The 20,628-nt window shown below is 50.1% G+C and overlaps 2 protein-coding genes across 3 annotated transcripts; one reads left to right on the forward strand and one right to left on the reverse strand.

Moving 5' to 3' along the window:
* The first annotated feature begins 1,618 nt into the window (after positions 1–1,618).
* LOC130253523 (bestrophin-1-like) lies at positions 1,619–11,547 on the forward strand. Of its 2 annotated transcripts, XM_056492154.1 has the most exons (10): positions 1,619–1,863; positions 4,030–4,189; positions 4,352–4,446; positions 4,926–5,159; positions 5,738–5,892; positions 6,590–6,667; positions 8,054–8,206; positions 8,606–8,686; positions 9,279–9,430; positions 9,714–11,547. In XM_056492154.1, exons 2-10 carry the CDS (start codon positions 4,038–4,040, stop codon positions 10,891–10,893), a joined length of 2,280 nt encoding a protein of 759 aa, XP_056348129.1. In that variant the 5' UTR covers positions 1,619–1,863; positions 4,030–4,037; the 3' UTR covers positions 10,894–11,547. The 2 variants fall into 2 exon arrangements, with proteins under 2 accessions (XP_056348129.1, XP_056348130.1); XM_056492155.1 differs by lacking the exon at positions 1,619–1,863 and having other exon boundaries at positions 3,346–4,189.
* A 179-nt stretch (positions 11,548–11,726) lies between these two features.
* FTH1 (ferritin heavy chain 1) lies at positions 11,727–15,212 on the reverse strand. The gene is made up of 4 exons (XM_056492157.1): positions 14,850–15,212; positions 13,352–13,498; positions 12,805–12,930; positions 11,727–12,052 (listed from the first exon to the last, which is right to left on the reverse strand). Exons 1-4 carry the CDS (start codon positions 14,958–14,960, stop codon positions 11,894–11,896), a joined length of 543 nt encoding a protein of 180 aa, XP_056348132.1. The 5' UTR covers positions 14,961–15,212; the 3' UTR covers positions 11,727–11,893.
* Between the last annotated feature and the right edge of the window lie 5,416 nt (positions 15,213–20,628).

A 20,628-nucleotide genomic window follows, 5' to 3' on the forward strand; every position in this document is an offset into this window, starting at 1 on the left:
CTCAAAATGGCCCTTTGGCATTCCCAAAACAGGGATTCAACTCCCATCACAGCAATTCAATCTCTACATCTTTAGCATGGAGAAAATGAGGATAATTCCAGGGCTCTGAAGCTGAGGATGGATATCAGCACCTCTTTGCTTCCTGCTCTGCAGGAAGGCTTTTAGACCATCTTCTTCCTCAGGGTCTGAGATTAAAGCAGCTCTGCCACGCTGGTAGCCCCTCAGTTATTTACTTTAATATTAAATTCCACACATATTTCCTGCTGTCCCAAGGGCAGCTGTGGAGCACATGAGCTGCCAGTGGAGCTGCTCTCAGAGGAGGGCAGCAGAGGCCCCCAGATACCAGCTCATCCCTCCACAAACAGCAGTGGGGTTGTTGTTCCATGTCCCCAGGAGCAGCCAAACTGCTTCCAACAGCTGCAGCAAATGTCTCACCTGAAGCATTTTGGCCTCCCTGCTGTGTGTGGGGATGAGGGTTCAGGCATTAAGACCCTGAAGATCTATCTCAGCCTGCCTGCTCATCAGTTCCATTCCCTGGGAGCGTACCACATTCCCTTCAGAGAGGGTCCCTGTGCTCTCATCTCCCTTCACAGAACGTTGAATCCCATGTTTTAAACTATGATCTCCCTGCCACTGGCAGCAATTCCCAGGACTGCACCAGAAATCCCACACCAGGCAGATGCCAGGCAGCACCTCCTCCAGAGGAGCAGTGAAACAATCCACTCCCCTTGTCAAGGATCAGCCACAGGAAGGAAAAAACCACAGCTGGGACAAATTGATCCCAGATTCTGATGTTAAGAAAGTGTCAAAGAAAGCACAAGAGAAGGTTGGTTATTACAGGAGCCTGGGTCTCCAGCTACTCTTACCTGCAAGGATTAGACCTCTCCACAGTGTCCCACAGCTGCCTAAAGGATGGAAGACCAGTTCATTAAGAAAAGATTTTGATTCAGAGCCTCACAGAAGGGGAATGTCCTAAAGACCTGACTAGAGGCATTGAGGAGGTGGTGGAAGGGAAGGATGGGCACAATTGGGAAGGAGCAGAAAAGGGACTAAGGACCCTAGGAAAACAGAGAGAAGGAGTCCCCTGTCTTGGTGGAAGCTTGAGGACAAGGCAAGGACCCATGTTTCCCAGGATCTCATGCAAGCAAGCACTGTGACAGCTCTCAAGCACTGCTGGAAAAGCAAGAGCAAAAGAAAGCGAACACAGGGAATGAGTCTTGGAGAGCCAGTGGCAGAGTGGAAATCCCCAGCATCCAAACCACAGCCGGAAGAGGTGGCAAACTTATCCACGGACAGCAAGGGATGACGGGGAAACATCCTGTGAGAGCCAGGCAGAGCATGGACTGGGTGTTTCACTGACCTAGGGAAGAGAGGGCAGCCCCCAAGCACGCTGTGTTTTACAGCCTTGGTGGAAAATTCCAGCCCTGCATAATCTTCTGGGGTTCCTGTAAGATTGTGACACGGAGAGGGGGACCAAACAGGAAAGAATTAGAGGAAAAATGCCTCTCTTCTGGCAGCCACCATGGCTGTGCCAGGAGTTAGCAGCAGCAGAGCAGCCAGCCCTGCCTCCCCCTCCTCCGGCCGCCTCTATAAACACGCAGGGCTTACTCAGAAGATTAGGAAGGAACAGGGCAAAAGACAACAGAGTCTCTTTTGTAATGAGGAGGGATTACGGCATCAAGTGACCGGCTGCAGCTCCCAAGTGGGTCTCCGGCTCCTTACACCGTGTGGGGCAGGTCCAATCCCCCATGAACCAAGGGGGCACGAGGAGGTGGGTGGTGGCCCGGGCCACAAAGGACCCAGCGAGGACACATGCAGGACCAAACCTCCCCAGCCTCCAGCACGGCTCAGGAGCCCATGACTGTGAGTATCTGATCATCCTAACAGCAGCAGGAGGATCACTCTCTCCTGCAGAGATCCATCTTCCTGCCTATCCGTGACCTCCTCTGCCTCCGTCCCTCTTCTCTGTCTGCTCGTGCTCCTGCTCGGGTCTGTTTGCGGTGGGTGATGCACCTGATGTCCCAGAATCTTGCCTGCTGTGGGCTCCCACAACTGAATTCCAGGTCAGTCGACTTCCAAGTGTGTTGGTTAGTCCAGAGGGATGAGGAGGGTATGCAGGTAGTGACAGGTAGCAGCTCCCTGGGTGGGCTCTTCCTGCCCGTCCCAACTCTGGAGTGCCAGTGAGCCACCTCCAACCATGGAGCTCAGCCACAACGTGGCAGCTGCCCAGGGACATCCCAGGCTGGCAGGTGGGCAGGGAGGTGTCTTAACCATTCAGGGCTGGAGGGAAATGCACTGGGAAAAGCCCCATATCCCAGATGAGCAGAACGGAGTAGAGGTGGGTGACATCCATTATTTGCATGGACAAGAGCTGGAGTTTTCCTTCTTTGGTAAAAAAAGGGGATCTGTATTTGAATTACGCAATGAAGAATCTCCCTGAATGCTTTCGGGCCCCAAAGCCCAGAGAAAAGATGCAGCTTTGTGTAAGGGGCCCCAAAAATGCATGGGGTTTTAGGTATGCTTTTCTTTTCTGGACAGCCTGTGTGTGCAACCTCTGGGGCAGGTGAAACCCACTCTTCCAACTTCTGTGCCCAGAAATCCGTATGGAATGTGCACGAGGATTTACTGAAATGGGCATTTGTGCATCTGGGGACGGGGACAGCTCTGCTTCTCTCTATCGCCCTTAACAGGGGACTCAGGGATGTGAGTTACAACAGGGAAACCCGAAGGAGGAGCAGCACCCAAAAGCCAAACCCAGGACAAAGACGCTGCTTGGTTGAAATAGCCAAAAATCCAGACTTTGCTGGTTTTTGTCACAGCAGCAGCTCATTGGGACCTGAGTTGTCCCCGCCTAAGAGTAAATCTTTCACTGGGATGCTTAAATGAGAAACAAATGAGGAATATGGGCCCAAATTCACCTGCCTTCAGCTGCTTCAGGGTATGAATTGTCCCTTGAAGTGCTTCTTCATCCCCCATCATTCAGGGAAGAGCCCAATGTCCCATAGTCATTAACATTATTACCTCTGTTAAATAGCAATGCCTGGTGACATGGATTCAGAAATATCAATAGTTTCACACTGGATAATTATTTCTAACCCAAGAAGTCAATCACCAATCTGCCTGGCATGGATAACACTGGTGTCTTGTTGGGGTGTTTTTAAAATAAATTCAGGTTTATGCAACTATGAGTCTGATTATTAAATGATTATATAGAATTATTTATGCAAGTTAGACTAGAAGTGAAATGGGGATGCTGCATGTCTAGGGAGCATTTCAGGAGCCTGAGTGCCTATTTTTCAGCCACTGTGATTTATTGTGCAACATATGGTTAAAGGAGAGGGGAGGTGGAGCTCCCGGAATTTGGGCCCTGTGAGCCTGGCCCAACTCCATCCCACGGATCTCCAACAGGGAAGGCTGCTCTGCCTGCAGGATTAGGACCAGCAGAGTGCAGACAGCTATCCTTCCTGGGATGCCTTCATCTGGATCAGTCCCAAGAAATCTTTCTGGGGTTTTTCCTTTCCTTTGGGTTGGGTATTTTTTTTCCAGCAGTATTCCAGGAACATGTTTCCCAGGAAGTAGGTTTACAGAAACATATTTGCAACAAAAACTATATTAAGATAATTACTGGGATAAGCATAAACTTTGGAGGTTGTGACCCTGAGATTAATTTTACCACAAGTGTTCTGTGGAAGGGGGTGGCACGTGGGCTTTGTCCTCTCCAGCCAACCAGCCCCACTTGAATGCTGACAAAAATCAAACACTAAAAACAAAGGGATCCACCAAAAAATACATCCTTCATCACTATAACTGCCTCAAGAACAGAGAAAAGATGGCAAACTCATCAAATTAATTGCCTGCCTTTGATTGCCTCCTGGTTCTCTGTGCTGCTGCCTCCATCTTACCTGGCCTTTGATCTCAGCTCATTCTGTTTTCTCCTTCCTTTCCATCTTGCTTGGTGGGACACTTGCATTGTCCCTGTGTCCTTCTCCTGCTCAAGCTCCAAGCCCTGCTTGTCGTGTGCCTGCACAGGAGCTGTGATGACTGTGACCTACACCAACCGCGTGGCTGATGCCCGCCTGGGCACCTTCTCCCAGCTCCTGCTCCAGTGGAAAGGCAGCATCTACAAACTGCTCTACTCCGAGTTCCTGATCTTCATCTCACTCTACTTCACCATCAGCCTTGTCTATAGGTGAGCAACTTCACCCCCATGTCCTGGCCTGGGGCAGGACACGGGAGAAACACAGGACTGGGGCAGGGATCCTGCTGGACAGGCACTTGCCAGACTCTGCTCACAGGAGGGAAGGGGAGGGGAGAAGGAAGAGGGAGAACTGCTTCTGTTTGTCCCTTTTAGGCTGATCCTGAGCGAGAGCCAAAGGCTGATGTTCGAGAAGCTGGCACTGTACTGTAACAGCTACGCCGAGCTAATCCCTGTGTCCTTCGTGCTGGGTAAGGAGCTGTCTGGAATCCAGCAGGGAGGGGAATGGGACAGCATTTCTGCTCCTTGGTTCTGCAGAGCTCTACTGGCAGAGCAGCTCCCTCCCTCTGCCTTTGTAAAACTCCTCAAGTGGGATATATCTTTTATTGTCACAGCCGTGAGTGTCTCCCAGCACAGGAGGGCAAACTCCAAGTGGCACCAGATATGCCCAGGGAATTTGTGGCTGCCTCATTCCTGGAGTTTTCAAGGCCATATTGGGTGGAGCTCTGAGCAACCTGGTCTAGTAGATGTCCCTGTCCACAGCAGGGCTGGAATGAGATCATCTTTAAGGTTCCTTCCAACCTAAACTGTTCTGATTCTATTAGCATGGAGGACTGAATTCCCCTCCAGACGTTCCTGCATCCATCCCTCTGTGAGGAGGAGAAGAGGAGAGCAGACGGAGTGGGAGGGAGTTCTTTTCAGATGCCTGACTCTCTCAGCTCCGCTCTAGGTTTCTATGTGGCCCTGGTGGTGTCCCGCTGGTGGGCCCAGTACGAGAGCATCCCATGGCCAGACCGGATCATGACCCTGGTGTCCTGCAATGTGGATGGGGAGGACGAGTACGGGAGGCTCCTGCGCCGCACCCTGATGCGCTACAGCAACCTGGTCAGTGTGCTGATCCTGCGCTCCGTCAGCACCGCCGTCTACAAGCGCTTCCCCAGCATGGAGCACGTCGTGAGGGCAGGTCAGCACTACTCCTGCTGCTCCTCTAGGGGCAGGGGCCCTGGGAAAGGTTCTTTGGAAACAGGTTGGTGCTGTTCCCTCAGGGCAGGTGGGAATTTGAGTCCCAGGTCTCTGAGTTTAACTGCTGGGCACCCTGAATCTTCCTGGGAGATGCTCCTCAAGGTGCAGCAGTTCCCAGTCTGCCCACATTGTCTGGGTTCCCTTGGCAATCCACAGAGATGTGATATTGTTGGCCTCCTAAAAAGAAAAGGCAGTTCAGGGACACAAATGATCCCATTCTCAACAAGTATCTATGGACACCAGACAGCTGCACCTTCAGCAGTGCTTTGTCTCCCTGATGGCTCTGATCTGATGTGCTGCAGACATCCAGAGCGAAATCCCATTATCCCACCTCCATGATTCAGTGTTTTAACAAGGAGACTTGTCCTTCTGCATGTCTCCCCAAGTTCTGAGTCTTTACTGGGATTTTTAGGGAGAGCCAAGGCATCCACCCAAGATTCAGATGTTTTCATTTCAGACCAGATCAGTTCCTTCTGCCCTTTATGTCCATCCCTTTCCCATGTGCTCTTTCCCATCCAGGCCTCATGACACCAGAAGAGCACAAGAAGTTTGAGAGCTTGAATTCCCCCCACAACAAGTTTTGGATCCCATGTGTGTGGTTCTCCAACCTGGCCGTGAAGGCGAGGAATGATGGGAGGATCCGGGACAGCGTGCTGCTCCAAGGCATCCTGAATGTGAGTGACAGAGGGGCAGGCAGGTCTTGGAGGTCCTGGGGAATGGAAGGCACCTGTGAAGCAGGTCCTTGACACATTCCAATGTCAGTGGAGGTTTCTAGGATACAGATGGAAAGCCACAAGGAAGAATGTATCTAGAAGTCTAGGAAAGGTCAAAAACATCCTCAGCAACTGAGGTCCTGTAGAAAACTTTGCTTTAAAAAGTCTTGGATAGTTTTGGGCAACAGGCCATGCTGCACAGGCAAGACCTGGCAACAATCCCTGCCCAGCTGCACAGAAAAAGGCTCTGGAGCAGCTCATCCTTCTTGGTATTCATGTGCAGAGAAAGTCACGTGTGGTTTCTCTTGCCTGGAGCAGGATTCATCTTCTCACAGAGAGAGAAATCTCCCTCTGGGATATTTATCTATAGACAGGAGAGAGAAATGGATGCTCCTGAGAGTATTTTTGGCCTCACCTGTTGTCTGCTCATTTTGTGAGAAGAAACTCTACTGTGAAGTGAGCTAGGAAAGTATCTTGGGCTCAGGGGGATACACCCAAGCAGCAGGGAATTCCTCCAGTGCTGAGACTGAGTCCCCCATCCAGAGAAGGTATAAGCAGAAGGGAAACGGCTGGAGCACTGGAGGACAGTGGTGCTGGAGAGACTCTGCAAGGAGATGGGAAGTTATCCTGACATGTCATTCCTTTCTCCCCACTGCAGGAGCTCAACACCTTGCGCAGCCAGTGCGGGAAACTCTACGGATATGACTGGATCAGCATCCCCCTGGTCTACACCCAGGTGAGAAGGGAATCCCAACACCCATTGCTCCACCACTGCCTGTGCACATCCCCACTTATATCCACACCTGGAACCCTGGAATAGTTTGGGTTGGAAGGGATCATAAAGCTCATCCAGGGACACCTTCCACTATCCCAGGCTGCTCCAAGCCCTGTCCAACCTAGTCTTGGGTGCTTCCAGGGATGCAGCAGCCACAGCTTCTCTGGAAAACCTGTGCCAGGGACTCACATCCTCTTAGTAAATAATTCCTTCCTCATATGTAATGTAGACATGCCCTCTATCAGTTTAAAACCATTGCTCCTTGTGATGTCACTATCTGCCTGTGTAGAAAGTCCCTCTTCCTCCTTTGCATAAGATCCTTTAAAGCACTAGAAGGCCACAGCCTCCTCAAAACCTCATATCCAAGCTGAACAACCCCAGCTCTCTCAGCCTATCTTTGTAGAAGTGCTTCATACCTGACCCACCCATGAAAATTCAGGATACTCTTGAATCCCTCATCCACAACATCATCTCTTCCATTGGTACCTCAGCACACACCCAGCCCAACCTCCTTTCCCTACCTCGGACACATTCACCTCTCCAGAAATAACCTCTATCCAGGGGTAACAAATTCACGCAGATCCATGGAAAACACAGGAACACAGACACACTCCCTGCACCACCTTGCAGGGATCACATCCCAGGAAGGTTGTGCCAGGTGTGTACTCAGCTGTTTCTCAACCCAGGCAGACACCTTGGCACCACCTTGCTCCTTTGTCTCCTACAATCCAGCTGCTCAGATAACAGGTATGCCCTTCACCATGAAACAGGAGCTGCTGCTGCTGCTCTGGCAGTGCCAGACATTAACGGGGAACACATTGGGAAAGTGTATTCTGGTTCTGAACCCCCTTGTTGGTATCAAGGGACCATGTGAGAGTCTTGGTTACTTTGAAACTTGAAAAGGGGAAGTTTCAAGAAAAGCGCAAAGCTCAGCATAGCCTGAAATCTAGGCTGGCAAATATTAATAAAAGCTCAGCATGAGAAGCAGGAAGGAAGGAGCAAATAGCAATCAATGCCAGGGTTCCCTTACTGGACTTGGAAGCAGCCTGCCAGCATGAGACAGCTTCCAGCTCACCCAGGATATCATGTGTTTGCTGCTGCCACTGGCCTGTGACACCTGCACAGATACCATTCAAGGGACAGCACAGAGTGTAGGTATAAGCTGAAGGGAAAAGGGAATGTCTGTAGCTTTCTGCAGGGAAATCCTCCTGCAAAGAGCCTGTCAGAACTGAACCCAAGGCTTTCCAGAGGCTACAGAGCCTGGCTTTGGAGCTGTGTGGGGTGAAACTGAAGGGAGGTGCTGGGAACTCACACTTGCCCTGGTGTGCCCCTTGGCATCCTTCCCAGGTGGTGACCGTGGCTGTTTACAGCTTCTTCCTGGCCTGCCTGATTGGGAGGCAATTCCTGGATCCAGAGAAAGCATATCCTGGCCATGAGCTGGATCTCTTCGTGCCCGTCTTTACATTTTTGCAATTCTTCTTCTACGCTGGCTGGTTAAAGGTAAGTCCAAGAAAACATGGCTGGAGCTGGAAACTGACCCAGCCAAGGGTTTTTCCCCAGTGTGAGCTCACCAGGAATCCAGCCAATAGGGGCTGAGGGAACTGCCAGGGCTTTCTAATTTTCCAGCTGTCTCATTCTGGACACCATCTGTACTTTTCCTAGGCTTTGGTCCTTACTAGAGGGGAAAAAAGGAGTTCCTGAAGTTGCGGGACAGCTGTGTGAACAGGGGGAAGTTATTACAAATTCCAGTGTCTCCCAGCCCTTGGGATGCCTCCACTTTTAACCCACCCACTTTTGGGAGGAAAAACAGGGCTTGGAACTCAAGGGACATCACACCTGACTTCTCTCTGCAGGGAAAGGAGCAGTGGTGACCTTTTTCTGTGTGCTTTCCACGTGCAGGTGGCCGAGCAGCTCATCAACCCTTTTGGGGAGGATGATGATGACTTTGAATCCAACTGGCTTATCGACAGAAACCTGCAGGTAAAGGGGAGGAATATTTGCCAAGTGAGCCTCACCTGAAGAGGAACACCAAGGCAGGACAGTGACCAAATTCTCCTGCCACACCTCTGCCCCCTCCCCTTCCTGCCTGTGATGGGAGAGATTCCCCCCCAGTCCACATCAGGGAATTTGGGGCTTCTGGCAAATCATTGTACAGAGAGGCTGCCTGCAGCTTCAGTCCATGCTCTGGCACATGGGATGGATCCAGGCTGCTCATTTCAGGCCTCAGCTGCCTTTGAATGATACATCATTCCTGCCTCTCCTGGGCTTTCCTACTCTGTGTCATTGTATAACCGCCTCCCTCCCCTGCATTCTGCCATGCAGTAACTCCACACCTCCCACCCTTCTGTCCTAATGAGCCTGTTGCTTTCCTGTCTCCTTCAGCTCTATTTTCCCTCCAATTAATCAAATCTCTGTGAGAAACAACCCAAATGACAGGAAACCACAGCAACCCCAGCCACTTGCTTGGCTTCCGTGTTGCACCGCTTCCTCCAGCTCTGTGTTCCTTTGTCTCTTGATAACAGGCACACAAAAGGCTGTTCACTCCGTGTGACATTCCTGCTGTCCCCTGCAGGTCTCCCTCATGGCAGTGGATGAGATGCACCAGGATTTACCCATTCTGGAGAAGGATCTGTACTGGAACGAGCCCGATCCCCAGCCACCCTACACTGCAGCCACTGCCGAGTACAAGCGCCCATCCTTCCTGGGCTCCACTTTTGACATCAGGTGAGTCCAGGGACAGAGTGGCACAACACCTGAATCAGGTCTTGTGTAGGACATTACACCTGAGGAGATTTAGGCTTATCCACAACAGCCAACATTCTCCATGGAAAAGGATAAAACTAACCTCTTTTCCTCACCTGTATGATGAGCATTTCTGTTTTGGGGGCTAATGGCAATACAAGAAGAGGCTTGCTACTGGCAGCAGCATTCCCAGTGCAGCCAGCCTCTCCAGGACATCTCTCCCCTCCCTCTGTGGCTGTATAACAGTCGACTTTGCCTTTCCCAGCATGCAGAAGGAAGAGATGGAGTTCCAGCCCCTGGAGCAGATTAAAGAGAACGAGGAGGCTAACCACTCCACTCCCCTGCTGGGACACCTGGGCCGCCTTCTGGGTGTCCAGTCCCCAAACTTCTCCAGGTCCTCTTCCCGGATGAACCTGCTGCGCCGGCGAGGAGATCCTGCATCGCCCTTCTCCCATTATACCTACCAGGACATGGGGAAGGCTGGAAGTCCTTGTGGCATCAATCAGCCAAGAGGAGACTCCCAGGAGCAGTGGGACAATGAAGAGGGAAAACTAAGGGAGTTTGATGCTTTCATGTCCACCCCCTTTTACGAGAGGCCTGGGTTCTACAGTGCTCCACAGACGCCCATCAGCTCCATCCCCATGATCTTTCCTTCCCGACGCCAAGGGCGCAAGAAACCACCAGCACTCTCCAGCATCACTGCGTGCTCCACTTCCCTTCGGGATGTCATTGTCAATGCCTCCCCTTCCAGGGCCAGCGACGTGGACAAGAGCCAGAGCTCCCTGGGCTCTGCTGCAAAGGAAACCTTTGTTTGGCCAACAGAGCGCAGCAAAGGTTCTGACTCCATGGCTGTGATGGTAGAAGAAGGAAAGAGCAGCTCCAGGGAAGCTGCCACCACGGGAAGCCCAGGAGCACAGTCCACAGCATCCAACAGCCCCAAATTTCCCTTCCTACCAGAGCACCCTGAACACGAGAAGCAAGGCAACTTCAGAAGCCTGAAGAGCTCCAAAGCCTCACGCCCACCCTGGCTAAACCTGGAGAGCACAGCCTCGGCCACTCCCAATTCAGAGCATTCCAGTGCCTTTCACACCCCCAGTAACAAAACCCCCGGAGGCAGCGCCTCCCTCTGCTTCTCCTTCACTCCTGTCACCTCTCCAGCCCTGGAAAGGTCCCATAAGGGGAACCTGGGCCCTGAGGCTCGCAGCCTGAGTTTCGAAGATGCAGCCAGCGCTCCAGACCAGCACCCAGAGGGTTCCAGGAACATGAGAGACACTGGGAATGGAAACCCTAACCCCCCAGCTCCCAAAGAGCCCAGAAGAGCAGAGAGTCCATCCCCCAATGACTCTGGAATCTCCCTAGCTGAGGGCGACTATGTGGGGCTGATGGAGGTGATCCTGGAGGCCAGTGAAAGCCCAGGGGAAGAGCAGATGGACCAGTACAGCTAAAGAGGAATCCATAGATCCATGGGATACATGCCTTTTCTTGGCAGTCATCCAAACAGAGGTTTGCAGCTGGAGCCCAGTCTGGGCTGAAATCAGCACTAAGGACACACTGCTCTTGGCCTCAGCTACAGCAGCAGGCACAACTCGTGTTGCAACAAGAGCAAAAGCACCAAAACCCCCCAATCTGTAGCAAAAGAACAAGACTTTGAGTGTTAAATATTGCAGGTACCAGCCTGACCAGCCAGGTGTAGCCCAGAACAGGAGCACAGTTAATGTGGATACTTCCCTCCTCCTCACAGCAACGAGAACTTGAGTCGTTCCTTGGGCAGAACCGGCACTCCTGGCAAGATACTCCAGGGAAAAGTAAGGGACTGAAGAAAGCCCCATCATTTGTGATGCAGACTCACAGTGCCTCTTCCAGTCCTGTCTGGTTGGTGTTTTCCAGTACTGGGAAAGTACTGGGGTAAGGCAGGGCGAGGGCCTGCCAGCACAGGCAGTGCAGCATCTGCCCAGCACATCACTTAAGCACATCCTTCTTAAGTTCCACATCCCCCACCATGGATTTGACACTGCTTAGAAAAAGCTGGATGGCAGCAGACACCACTCAGCTGATTTTTACTGTCCACCCTCAGAAAATAAAAGTGAGGCACAAGCCCAGGACTTTGGTTTTGCTTCCTCATTTTAGTTCCCTGCAAAGAATTTAAAAAAAACCACAGTTTTTCTACTTCTGCCTTCAGCAGCAGCTGTAAATCCCCCATGTCACACAACAAATTAACCTCCCACTGTCTTCACTACAGCTGCCTGCTCTCCCTCCAAACTGAACAGGAAAAGCCAGCTGGAACCAAGTCACTTTATTGGCTGGAGGGCAGTACATAAAACACAAAGAGGGGGGATATTTGGTACAGAGAATGGAACTGTTTATCTAGGTAGCTGAAGCTGCATGCACGGCTGGACAGTAAGTAGGAGTCCCACTGAAACCCACAGCGTGGCTCTTGGCAAGGCTTCAGCTGTCAGAGTCCCCGAGGGTGTGCTTGTCGAACAGATACTCTGCCATGCCGTACTTGGGGGCCCCCATCTTCCGCAGGTTGGTCACGTGGTCACCCAGCTCCTTGATGGCTTTCACCTGCTCATCCAGGTAATGGGTCTCAATGAAATCACACAGCTGAAAGGGAGACCAGAGGTTTAAATTCAGGCCTGAAATCCTACCCAGGCTCTTTAAGGATGCAGAATTTTCAAGCCGACAGGAAGCAGCCTCTAGTTTTGTTGCAAAGCAAGATCAAAGTGAGCCAGGCTTACATAGCCTCACTTGCTCCAGAACCCTGCAGAGCCAGGCATCTCAGGAAGCCTCTCCTCTTCCTCACAGTAGCAAGCATTAGCCAAGCTCCTGAACAGATTTGAGACGCCTCCACTGCACAGCAAACTCACAGCAGTGAGGATTTGCACCTCTGGTTTTGTTTTAAACAAGTCCCTCTAACTTAAGCAGGACACTCCCAAAGTGCTTGGATTCTCACATGTATTAATCTCTTCCTGATATTGAGCAACTTCAATCTAGCCGTGCCAAAAAAAGAATTCTGTGTCTTCAGACACTATTCTGAAACATCAAGGCTTTTAATATTCCAAAGCAACTCCGGAATTTTGTGTCAATAAACTTTAAAAAGATGGAACTCAACCCCTCAGAAATGGTCTCCATAGAGACTGTTCACAGACACTTCAGAGGGAATAAAACAGGTCCCTGCCACTTTAAAAATGCTCCTGGTAAGCACAGCGATAACCCCAACAAAGGACTCTGGAAGGGCTGCACCCCTGGTTCACACTTTTTTCCACCTTTAACAACACCAGGACACATAGCCCTAAAGCCACACAATTAAAAGACACATCCTTGGACAGCCACATCGATCCTCAGCATGCACTCACGTGTGGGTCATTCTTTTCGGTTGCCAATTTGTGCAGCTCTAGCAGTGACTGGTTCACATTTTTCTCTAAGTGCAGGGCACACTCCATGGCAGTCAGCCCATTCTCCCAGTCATCACGGTCTGGCTTCTGCAAGGGAAAAGCACAGGACATGTTTTCTGTAAGAACTCACAGACCAGCAAGGTGGAGTTTTTAGATCGCTCTCAAAGCCTATTTAGACCAGCAAAGTCAAAAATCTGAAGTGCATCCTCAAAACAGAACTGAGCCAACTCTTAAAGTCCCACTTCTCAAAACATTGCAGAGAGCACATCTGCTCTGTGCTAAATTTAAAACCAGTTGCAGTCTGGTTCTGCCCTCACCCCACAGCAAACAACCTGGGGCTCAGTACCCTCTCCTTACACAAGAGGTACTTTTATATTAGTCAATTAGCAAAAATAAATTACTCCACATCTCACATTACTGTGCCTCTCCAGTGTCAGCCTCTGCTCCTTCTGGGGAGGACCCAGAGGAATATTTATCTCCTTTCAGCTAGGGACAGCCCCCAGCTCACCTTGATGTCCTGCAGGAAGATGCGCCCGCCCCTCTGGTTCTGCAGCTTCATCAGCTTCTCAGCATGCTCCCGCTCCTCGTGGGACTGATGCAGGAAGTACTTGGCAAAGTTTTTCAGGGCCACATCATCCCGGTCAAAATAGTAGGACTGAAAAATAAAGAGTTCACAGACTAAACCTCTGCTTCAGGATGGCTGCAGTCCAAGCCCAGGCCAGCAAGGCAGTGTGGAACAACTCTCCCCTTAGTATCATTCCATTTTTCCAGCTGGGATTAAATTTTAACCTGTATCCCTAACAAGGGCACAAATAGTGTTTGTGTCCCTGGCTCAGTTCTGAAAATACAAAAACAAACCCTGACACCCTGCAGGTACCTGTTCCAAGCACCATTAAACTGCAGCCTTGAATAGCCTTTTCCAAGGAGAAATCTTCCCTTTGTTTGCCAGAGCTTGTTTACAATGATCACACTGCAAGTCAGGGTCATGACTTGCAACACCAGGTAAGGGTGAGCCAAGAACTTTTAGGTACTTCTACAATAAAGTTCTCTTGCTTCCCTAGGCTTTCCAGGGATTAGACTAAGGAATACACTCTCTACTTTTTTTCTTGGGTGGGGGGAAGTCACATTTAAAATACAAGAGATAAACTGAAATACAACATAAATTCAACGGAAACTAAAACATGAATTCAACAGCAAGTATTTTTCTGAAAGCCAAAAAAAGCCTGGAACAGCAGTTAGAAACCATCACACAGCTTGCTTATTCCTTGGTAAGAACCATTACCAGGATTCAATGGAAAGTTCTGTACCAACTACCAATTATTTACCAACCTATTACAGAATTCTCTGCTCTTAAAACAGCGGCCTGGAGGTTCAAGGCAAGGCACCGGTGCTTGGGTACCACTATCATCCACCAACAGAAGCTCAAAATAGGGCTCAGAGAAAAATGAGCACAGAAAAAAGAGCTACAAAATACGTGTCACAACACCAGAGGGTCACTAGGAAGTCTCAGTGTCCCAGCACGCCCAAAGCACCAGGATTGCTGCACAGAAATCAAGGAACGGCTAAAGCGGGCGCCTCGGGCCGAAGGAGACACGAAAACACAGGGCCCAAGGAAACCACGAATTCCTACCGATTCCTGAAGGAAAACCCGTGCCTGGGAGGCGAGCACGCCTGCGGGAAAGGTGCCAAGCGCCTCGTCAGGCACCTCCCGCTCGCCCGGCCCAAGGGCAGAGGCGCCGGCGAGGCGCTGATAACGGGGCCGCCAAGGGCAACGGCCGCGGGGCCCGCGGAGCGGGCGAGATAAAAGCGCCTCACCTACACCCCGGGGACGGCCCAGACACACGGATCGAAGGCAGAGGGGGGAGGAGGAGAAAAAGGAGGAGGAGGAGCCGGGCCCACAGGCACCGCCTGCCACCCCGGAACCCCCCTGCTGGGCAAGGCCCTCGTACTGCCCTTTTATCCCTCATAGAACCCTTCCCTCACCCCGCCGCGCCCGCTGCACTCACCATGCTGAGGTACACGTAGGACGCGTAAAGCTCCAGGTTGATCTGGCGGTTGACGGCGGCCTCGCAGTCCTGGTGGTAGTTCTGGCGCACCTGAGAGGGGGGCGCTGCCATGGCTGAGGTTCTTCGGTGGATGTTGCGGTGACTGTGTAGACTGTAGTGACGGGGGAGGGTGGCGGCGGGCCCGAGCGCAGCCGGTTCCGTCCAAGCACTGTTGACGCAGGAACCCGCTTCGCTCCGCCGCCGACGCGCTGTGAAGGGCAGCCGCCCATCGACGCGCCTTTTATACTGCCGCGCGCCGGGCCACGCCCCCCGGGGCGGGGCAGGGCCTCCCGGCGCCCTTCTGCTGGCCCGGCGTGACTCAGCACCCGCCCAGGCCACGCCCACCGCGGCGGCGGGGCTCGCGCGCGCCGTGCCTCAGGGAATGGCCGGCCTTGGGATCTCCCCCCAAAATCACCGAGGGCGGCCATCGCCCCTCGGACACGCTGCCCAGCCTGCCCCCAGCCCGTGTCCCGCGTCCCGCATCCTGCATCCGGCATCCCTCCGGGGACGGGGCCTCCTGAGGGCGCGCAGGTTGGTGCCAATGCCTGCCTACCCTCTCCGTAAGAAGAAAAAGTTCCGAAAATACAGAATCCAGTTAAATCCAGAAATTGAAGGCCAGATGTCAGTAACTGAACGTGTTGGTAATGAGGTGACTATTTCAGCTGCTTTTAGTGCTGTCCCGATCACTCAGTGTGTGCCATTATTTATTTTCAATTGGGCTCATCAGTCATTCAGTTCAGTCATTAATTGACAATAAGCTCTGGAGTCTTCTAGTTTCTGCTTTCTTAAAGTTTAACTAAATTACAAAGGAATATAAACTGCTTAAACTGAGATCATCCCATAGCTGAATGCCCCAGTCTTTGCTTTTCCCAAGCCAGCGTTCAACCCTGGTTTTTCCCAAGCCAATGTTCGTGCTGAAGTCCATCTGAAATACAATTTACCGAGCCTGTAAACTCAGAATAAATAATTTTTCCTCTACATACCAAGCCTGCAAACTCAAGATTCAATATTTTTTCCTGTATGTACTAAGACCATAAACTCAGATTAAATCATTGTTTTCCTCTCACCAGTTCTTTCTACACCTTTTAATCTGGCTTTTGACCCTTCCCAGCGCTGTGGGATGTCCCACGCGTGACTGCACAAGTGCCTGTGTGTGGGTAAAGGGCAGCACCAGAGCACTTTTTCCAGACTTTTCATGCCCTGCAGGGAATACGGAGCCTCGGCCTCCCTTTGTTTTCTGTTCCTGTCGTTAACCATCACAAGTAATTAAGATCTGTAAGATAACGTGGGTCATACCTATGCTTCAGCAGGCTGCCAGGTACGTTTCAAATCTCCTGTTCTCCTCCCACATAAATGCTTATGTAAAAAAAAAAAAAAAAAAAGAAGTAGCTGCTGGGCAGACTCTTTTTAATTTTTTTTTTTCTTTATTACTGTGCTTCACAGTGGAATGTCTTCACAACAGGAACATCAAACAAACTTCCATAATTGCAAAGTTTGTAACGAGAATGTTTCCTCTGCAGCTCGGACAGTCTGTGCCACCCGTGATCGCACGTCAGTAGGATTAGGGAAGTCCCAAATTCTGCTTTCTGGAGTTGCACAATGCACATTGTGTTTGATGACAGCAGATTTACATGGGCAGGAGAGGAAACACGGGGTTGCACGGCCATGGGGGTCATGTCTTGGTAACCAAGGTGAAGAATTCTGCTCTTATACGGGATTAGTTTCAGCCATTCCCAGATCTTTCCTGTCTCAAATTACTGATTTCATTTTGACTTTACTTCATGTTGTTGCCTAATGGCTTGGTTCAGGCCTCCTTTCAGCTTCTGCTGCTCTTTGTGAAAATGCATTTAAAATAAAACCCCTGAATAATTTGGGTTGGAAGGGACCTTAAACATCATCCTGTTCCACCCTTGCCATGGGCAGGGACATCTTTCACTATCCCAGGTTTCTCCAAGCCCCGTCCAAGCTGGCCTTGCACACTTCCAGGCATCAAGGGGCAGCCACAGCTTCTCTGGGAAAGCTGTTCCAGGGCCCCAGCACCCTTGCAGGGAAGAATTCCCTCCTAAATATGAAAGTCACTTGATGGCAAGCCCTGCTTAAGTAAGGTGATGCTTTTAGCAGGTTTCTTCCCAAGAATGCCTGTAAAGTTCTTCAGAAAACCATTCCTTACAGCTCAGGGAGAAATTCTTCCCTTATTTTAGCACTTTTTTACCCCTCAACATTCCCAACTGCCCAGGGCCTGTCCCATCCTCTCAGCAGCAGCAGCGTGTGTGGATTTTGAATTCATGTCCCTCTCAGCTGCTTTCTTGGACTGAAGTAGAGGCATGTTCATGCTGCACACAGGCAAAAACAGTGTATTGTCTGCCTACACAAGCTTCAAATTGTTGAAGACAATCCCTGTTTTCCCTTGGATGATATCCCATCAAGAACAATGGAGCAAGCTCTCTTGTTTACAGCTTGTTTACAGGGCACAGACCCCAAAATCCGCCAATTTAGGGATAGTAAAGCGGAGTTTTAAGTATGCAAAAATAATCAGAGCTTCTTTGCTGAGTGTCTGCATATGATACAGAAGGTTATTAGGTCAGAGATCAAGATATACCCAAAGGGAAAGTTTCCATGACTCCTACCTCTACTTTAATATCATTTATCCTGACTCTACCCATGCACTTATCGTGCATGACCTTTCCAAAGGGGCAGAAAACAGGACTCCTAAACAAATAATGGACAATATTTGCCCAAAAGGAATTCTGAGACAGATTTTTGCTGATACAGTCCCTGAGCAAAAACCTTGGCATGTGGGTTAGGCATCCAGCTAGACCTTCAGTGAGAGGGTTCCCTTGGTGTGACCAGAGAGACAGAATGCCCAGGAATGCACAAATTGCATTTCTCACCTGTAGAAATGCTTCATCTCTAGCTTTAAAACACTTGATTTTGCCATGCTATAATGGCCAGAATAATAACAGATCCCAGTTAAAAATCAACAACTGTTCCAATTCCAGTGAGCAAGAAAGTGCTGAATATGCCTCAAAAATAAAATCAACAAAAGTACAGTAACCTTTTTTTTTCTCCCCCAAAGCTCAAAGTCCTGTAAATAAGAGAAATTTCACCCAGTCAAATATTTGTTATGGAGAACCTCCACTCCATCCACAGTGTCATTCAGCTTCCAGACCTTATGTAAACACAAAAGCAACTCTAAACTTGGCTCCAAGGTTGGTCATGTGCCTGGAAATTTGACACTGGTCTCAACTGTGAGTTTTGAAAGCTGTTTACTAAAAACATCTGGGCTCCACTTGCTCTGAGAGTTTAACTGAAAACTCCTTCTTGTTGCTCCTTGGGCAAAACACTCAGTGCAAACTTTTCCGTTTGTTTCTTTGAGGTGCCCAAATTTTTCCAAGTGGGAAACCCGGGATTTAGGCAACAAGTTTTCACTGGGTACTTACAGCACAGAATGCAAATGACTGGGGTACACAGAGCTGCTGGTTCCTGGAAACGCTCTCCTAAGGGAGGCAGACAAAGGATGTTTGAAGTTCTGCTGGGAAATTTGCTTTGGAGACTGAACACTAAGCTGTTTTTATAAAGGAAAAAATCCCAAACGCAGAATAATCTGTACCTTTGTACTACAAGATTTTGTAGACAAGGAATATAAAACTCTCTTTAGACAGACAAACTTCTTCTAAGTTGTGACACAGGATTTTTTCTCTCTGGAGTATTTTTACACACAGTCTAAACAAAATCCTGTACGAGATTGCAATTCTCTAATTTGCCCAGAATATCCTTTAATTTATTTTTATTTCTTTTTCAAGCCTGATAAAAATACACTTTGAGCCAAGAGAGTGAGGAAGAACAATGTTAATAGTCCAGTAATTTTGTCAGCATAGCCAGAAGCAGGATATGGCGAATTTACTTGGAGGTATCATCCCTTTTTAAATTAATTTCCAGACTGCCTCCACTATCTGTGAGGGAAAAGCTCCATCCCTGATTCCAAAAGCAGCCTGTGCCCCAGGTGCACGTACAGGAGCTTTCACAACATGGATTTGCCAAGCTGCAAAAGCCACAATAAATTTGATGTTGACATTCCACCATAGGCCATAATCCACAACATTTGCTCCACTGTCATCATCGTCCCGTGGTGCCATCCATATTTTTTTCCCCTTCTCTCCGATTCACAGTGTTAAAAACAAGGGGGTGGGGATCATTCCTGTCCCTGTTTCTGTTGTATTGAACTTTTCCTTCAAATGCTGTAGAAAAATTGCAAATAGACCACCCATCTAAAGTAAACAAGTACAGGGAAATTTCTCAATACTCCACAAAAGCCACCTCCATCTGAGCAGGAATTCCCCTGGAAAACACTGGTGAGGGTTCAAGCCCTCATGGATCACCAGGCAGCTTTGATTCTAGATACACAGGTGAAATGGGTTCTTTTTAAAAGAAGTTTTACTCGGGAATCAGAGACAAACAGGTTTGTCCCCCCTGAGGCCATCAGTTAATTTTGTGGGGATGCACAAAGGTGTTCCTTGGATTTAGTGCAGCACTGAGTTTGAGCAGACACTAAATTTCTCTGAGGAGGCTGCTTTTATACTTAGCCACCCAAAAAGGGACGAGCAGCAAATGCTTTCAAGCATGAGGAGAAGAAACAAGCTTTTACAAGGAGCTGGCAGTTAAAGGACATGCAGCAGCCTGATAAAACACCACAAAAACAAGCAGTGGCCCATGGCTGATCTCTGTTGGGCAGGATGGGTGGGGGGACACCCCCAAACTGCTGAGCAGGTCTCTCCAGGAACTCCTTCCAAGGCTTATTCAGAAGAAGTGAAGGGATTAAATCAATGTAGAGGGATGTTCTCAGCAGAGGTGAGGCACAGGGAGAGTTTCTCCGGGGAAAGCTGGTTCCTGCTCTGCTGTGCTGTGAGGGGACACTGAAAACACTCATGCAGAGTTCATGCAGAGGTGCAGCCACGGGTTCCACACCCACATCCACCTTTCCTGCTAGGTGTAACTTCCTCCTAAGCCATGTTCAGGCCCTTGCCATCAAAGTTAAAATAATGAAAAGCAGTTCAAGGGGCTCAGGTTGGGTCTAATCCTCTGTGTGCTGCTTGTGGAGCAGCCAGGCAGTGCTGAAGTGTGGAGTGTTGTCCTGCAAGGCCACCTCTGGAAGAGCTGGACACAGCCCCTCCTCAAGGTGGGGAAGCGATCCAGTGGTGCTTTCCCTGCACACTGAACAAACTGGGGGGGAAAAAGCAAGGGAATTGCACAGAGAGAGAAACAAAACAGGGAAAATCACCTCTGTTAGGGCAAGAAATGGCTTTAAATCGGGTTGGACATCAGGACCTCGTTGCAGTCGTTGTGTTCAGCTCAGCAGATGTGGGGCCATGCCCACAGATATCAGCATTCCAGCAGGCAATAAAGCAGGGACAGAGAGGCCACCCACTCGGTGGGACAGGGAGATAACAGAGAAGGGCAGCCACAGCAGCCCCCCAGCAATCACACGTGGCTGTTTCAGATGCTCTGCTGGACTGGGCAGAGCCCTAAACCCCAGGCAGGCCACCTTGGCCTTCTGGGCTCGTGGTCAGTGTCCTGGGAAGATGCTCCCACTAAAAGAGGGAAAAGCCCTCAGACAGCAGCCAGAGGAATGCTCTGCCTGGCCTGAGGAGTCTTCCACCCAGTTGCTCTATGACTAGCTTGCTCAGTCATGCATGGCCACAAACCTGTCTAAATAGGCAGCGATGACCAAGACTGAAACTCA

Source organism: Oenanthe melanoleuca, chromosome 5 (genome assembly GCF_029582105.1).
Source record: "Oenanthe melanoleuca isolate GR-GAL-2019-014 chromosome 5, OMel1.0, whole genome shotgun sequence".
NCBI classification, from domain to species: Eukaryota; Metazoa; Chordata; class Aves; order Passeriformes; family Muscicapidae; genus Oenanthe; species Oenanthe melanoleuca.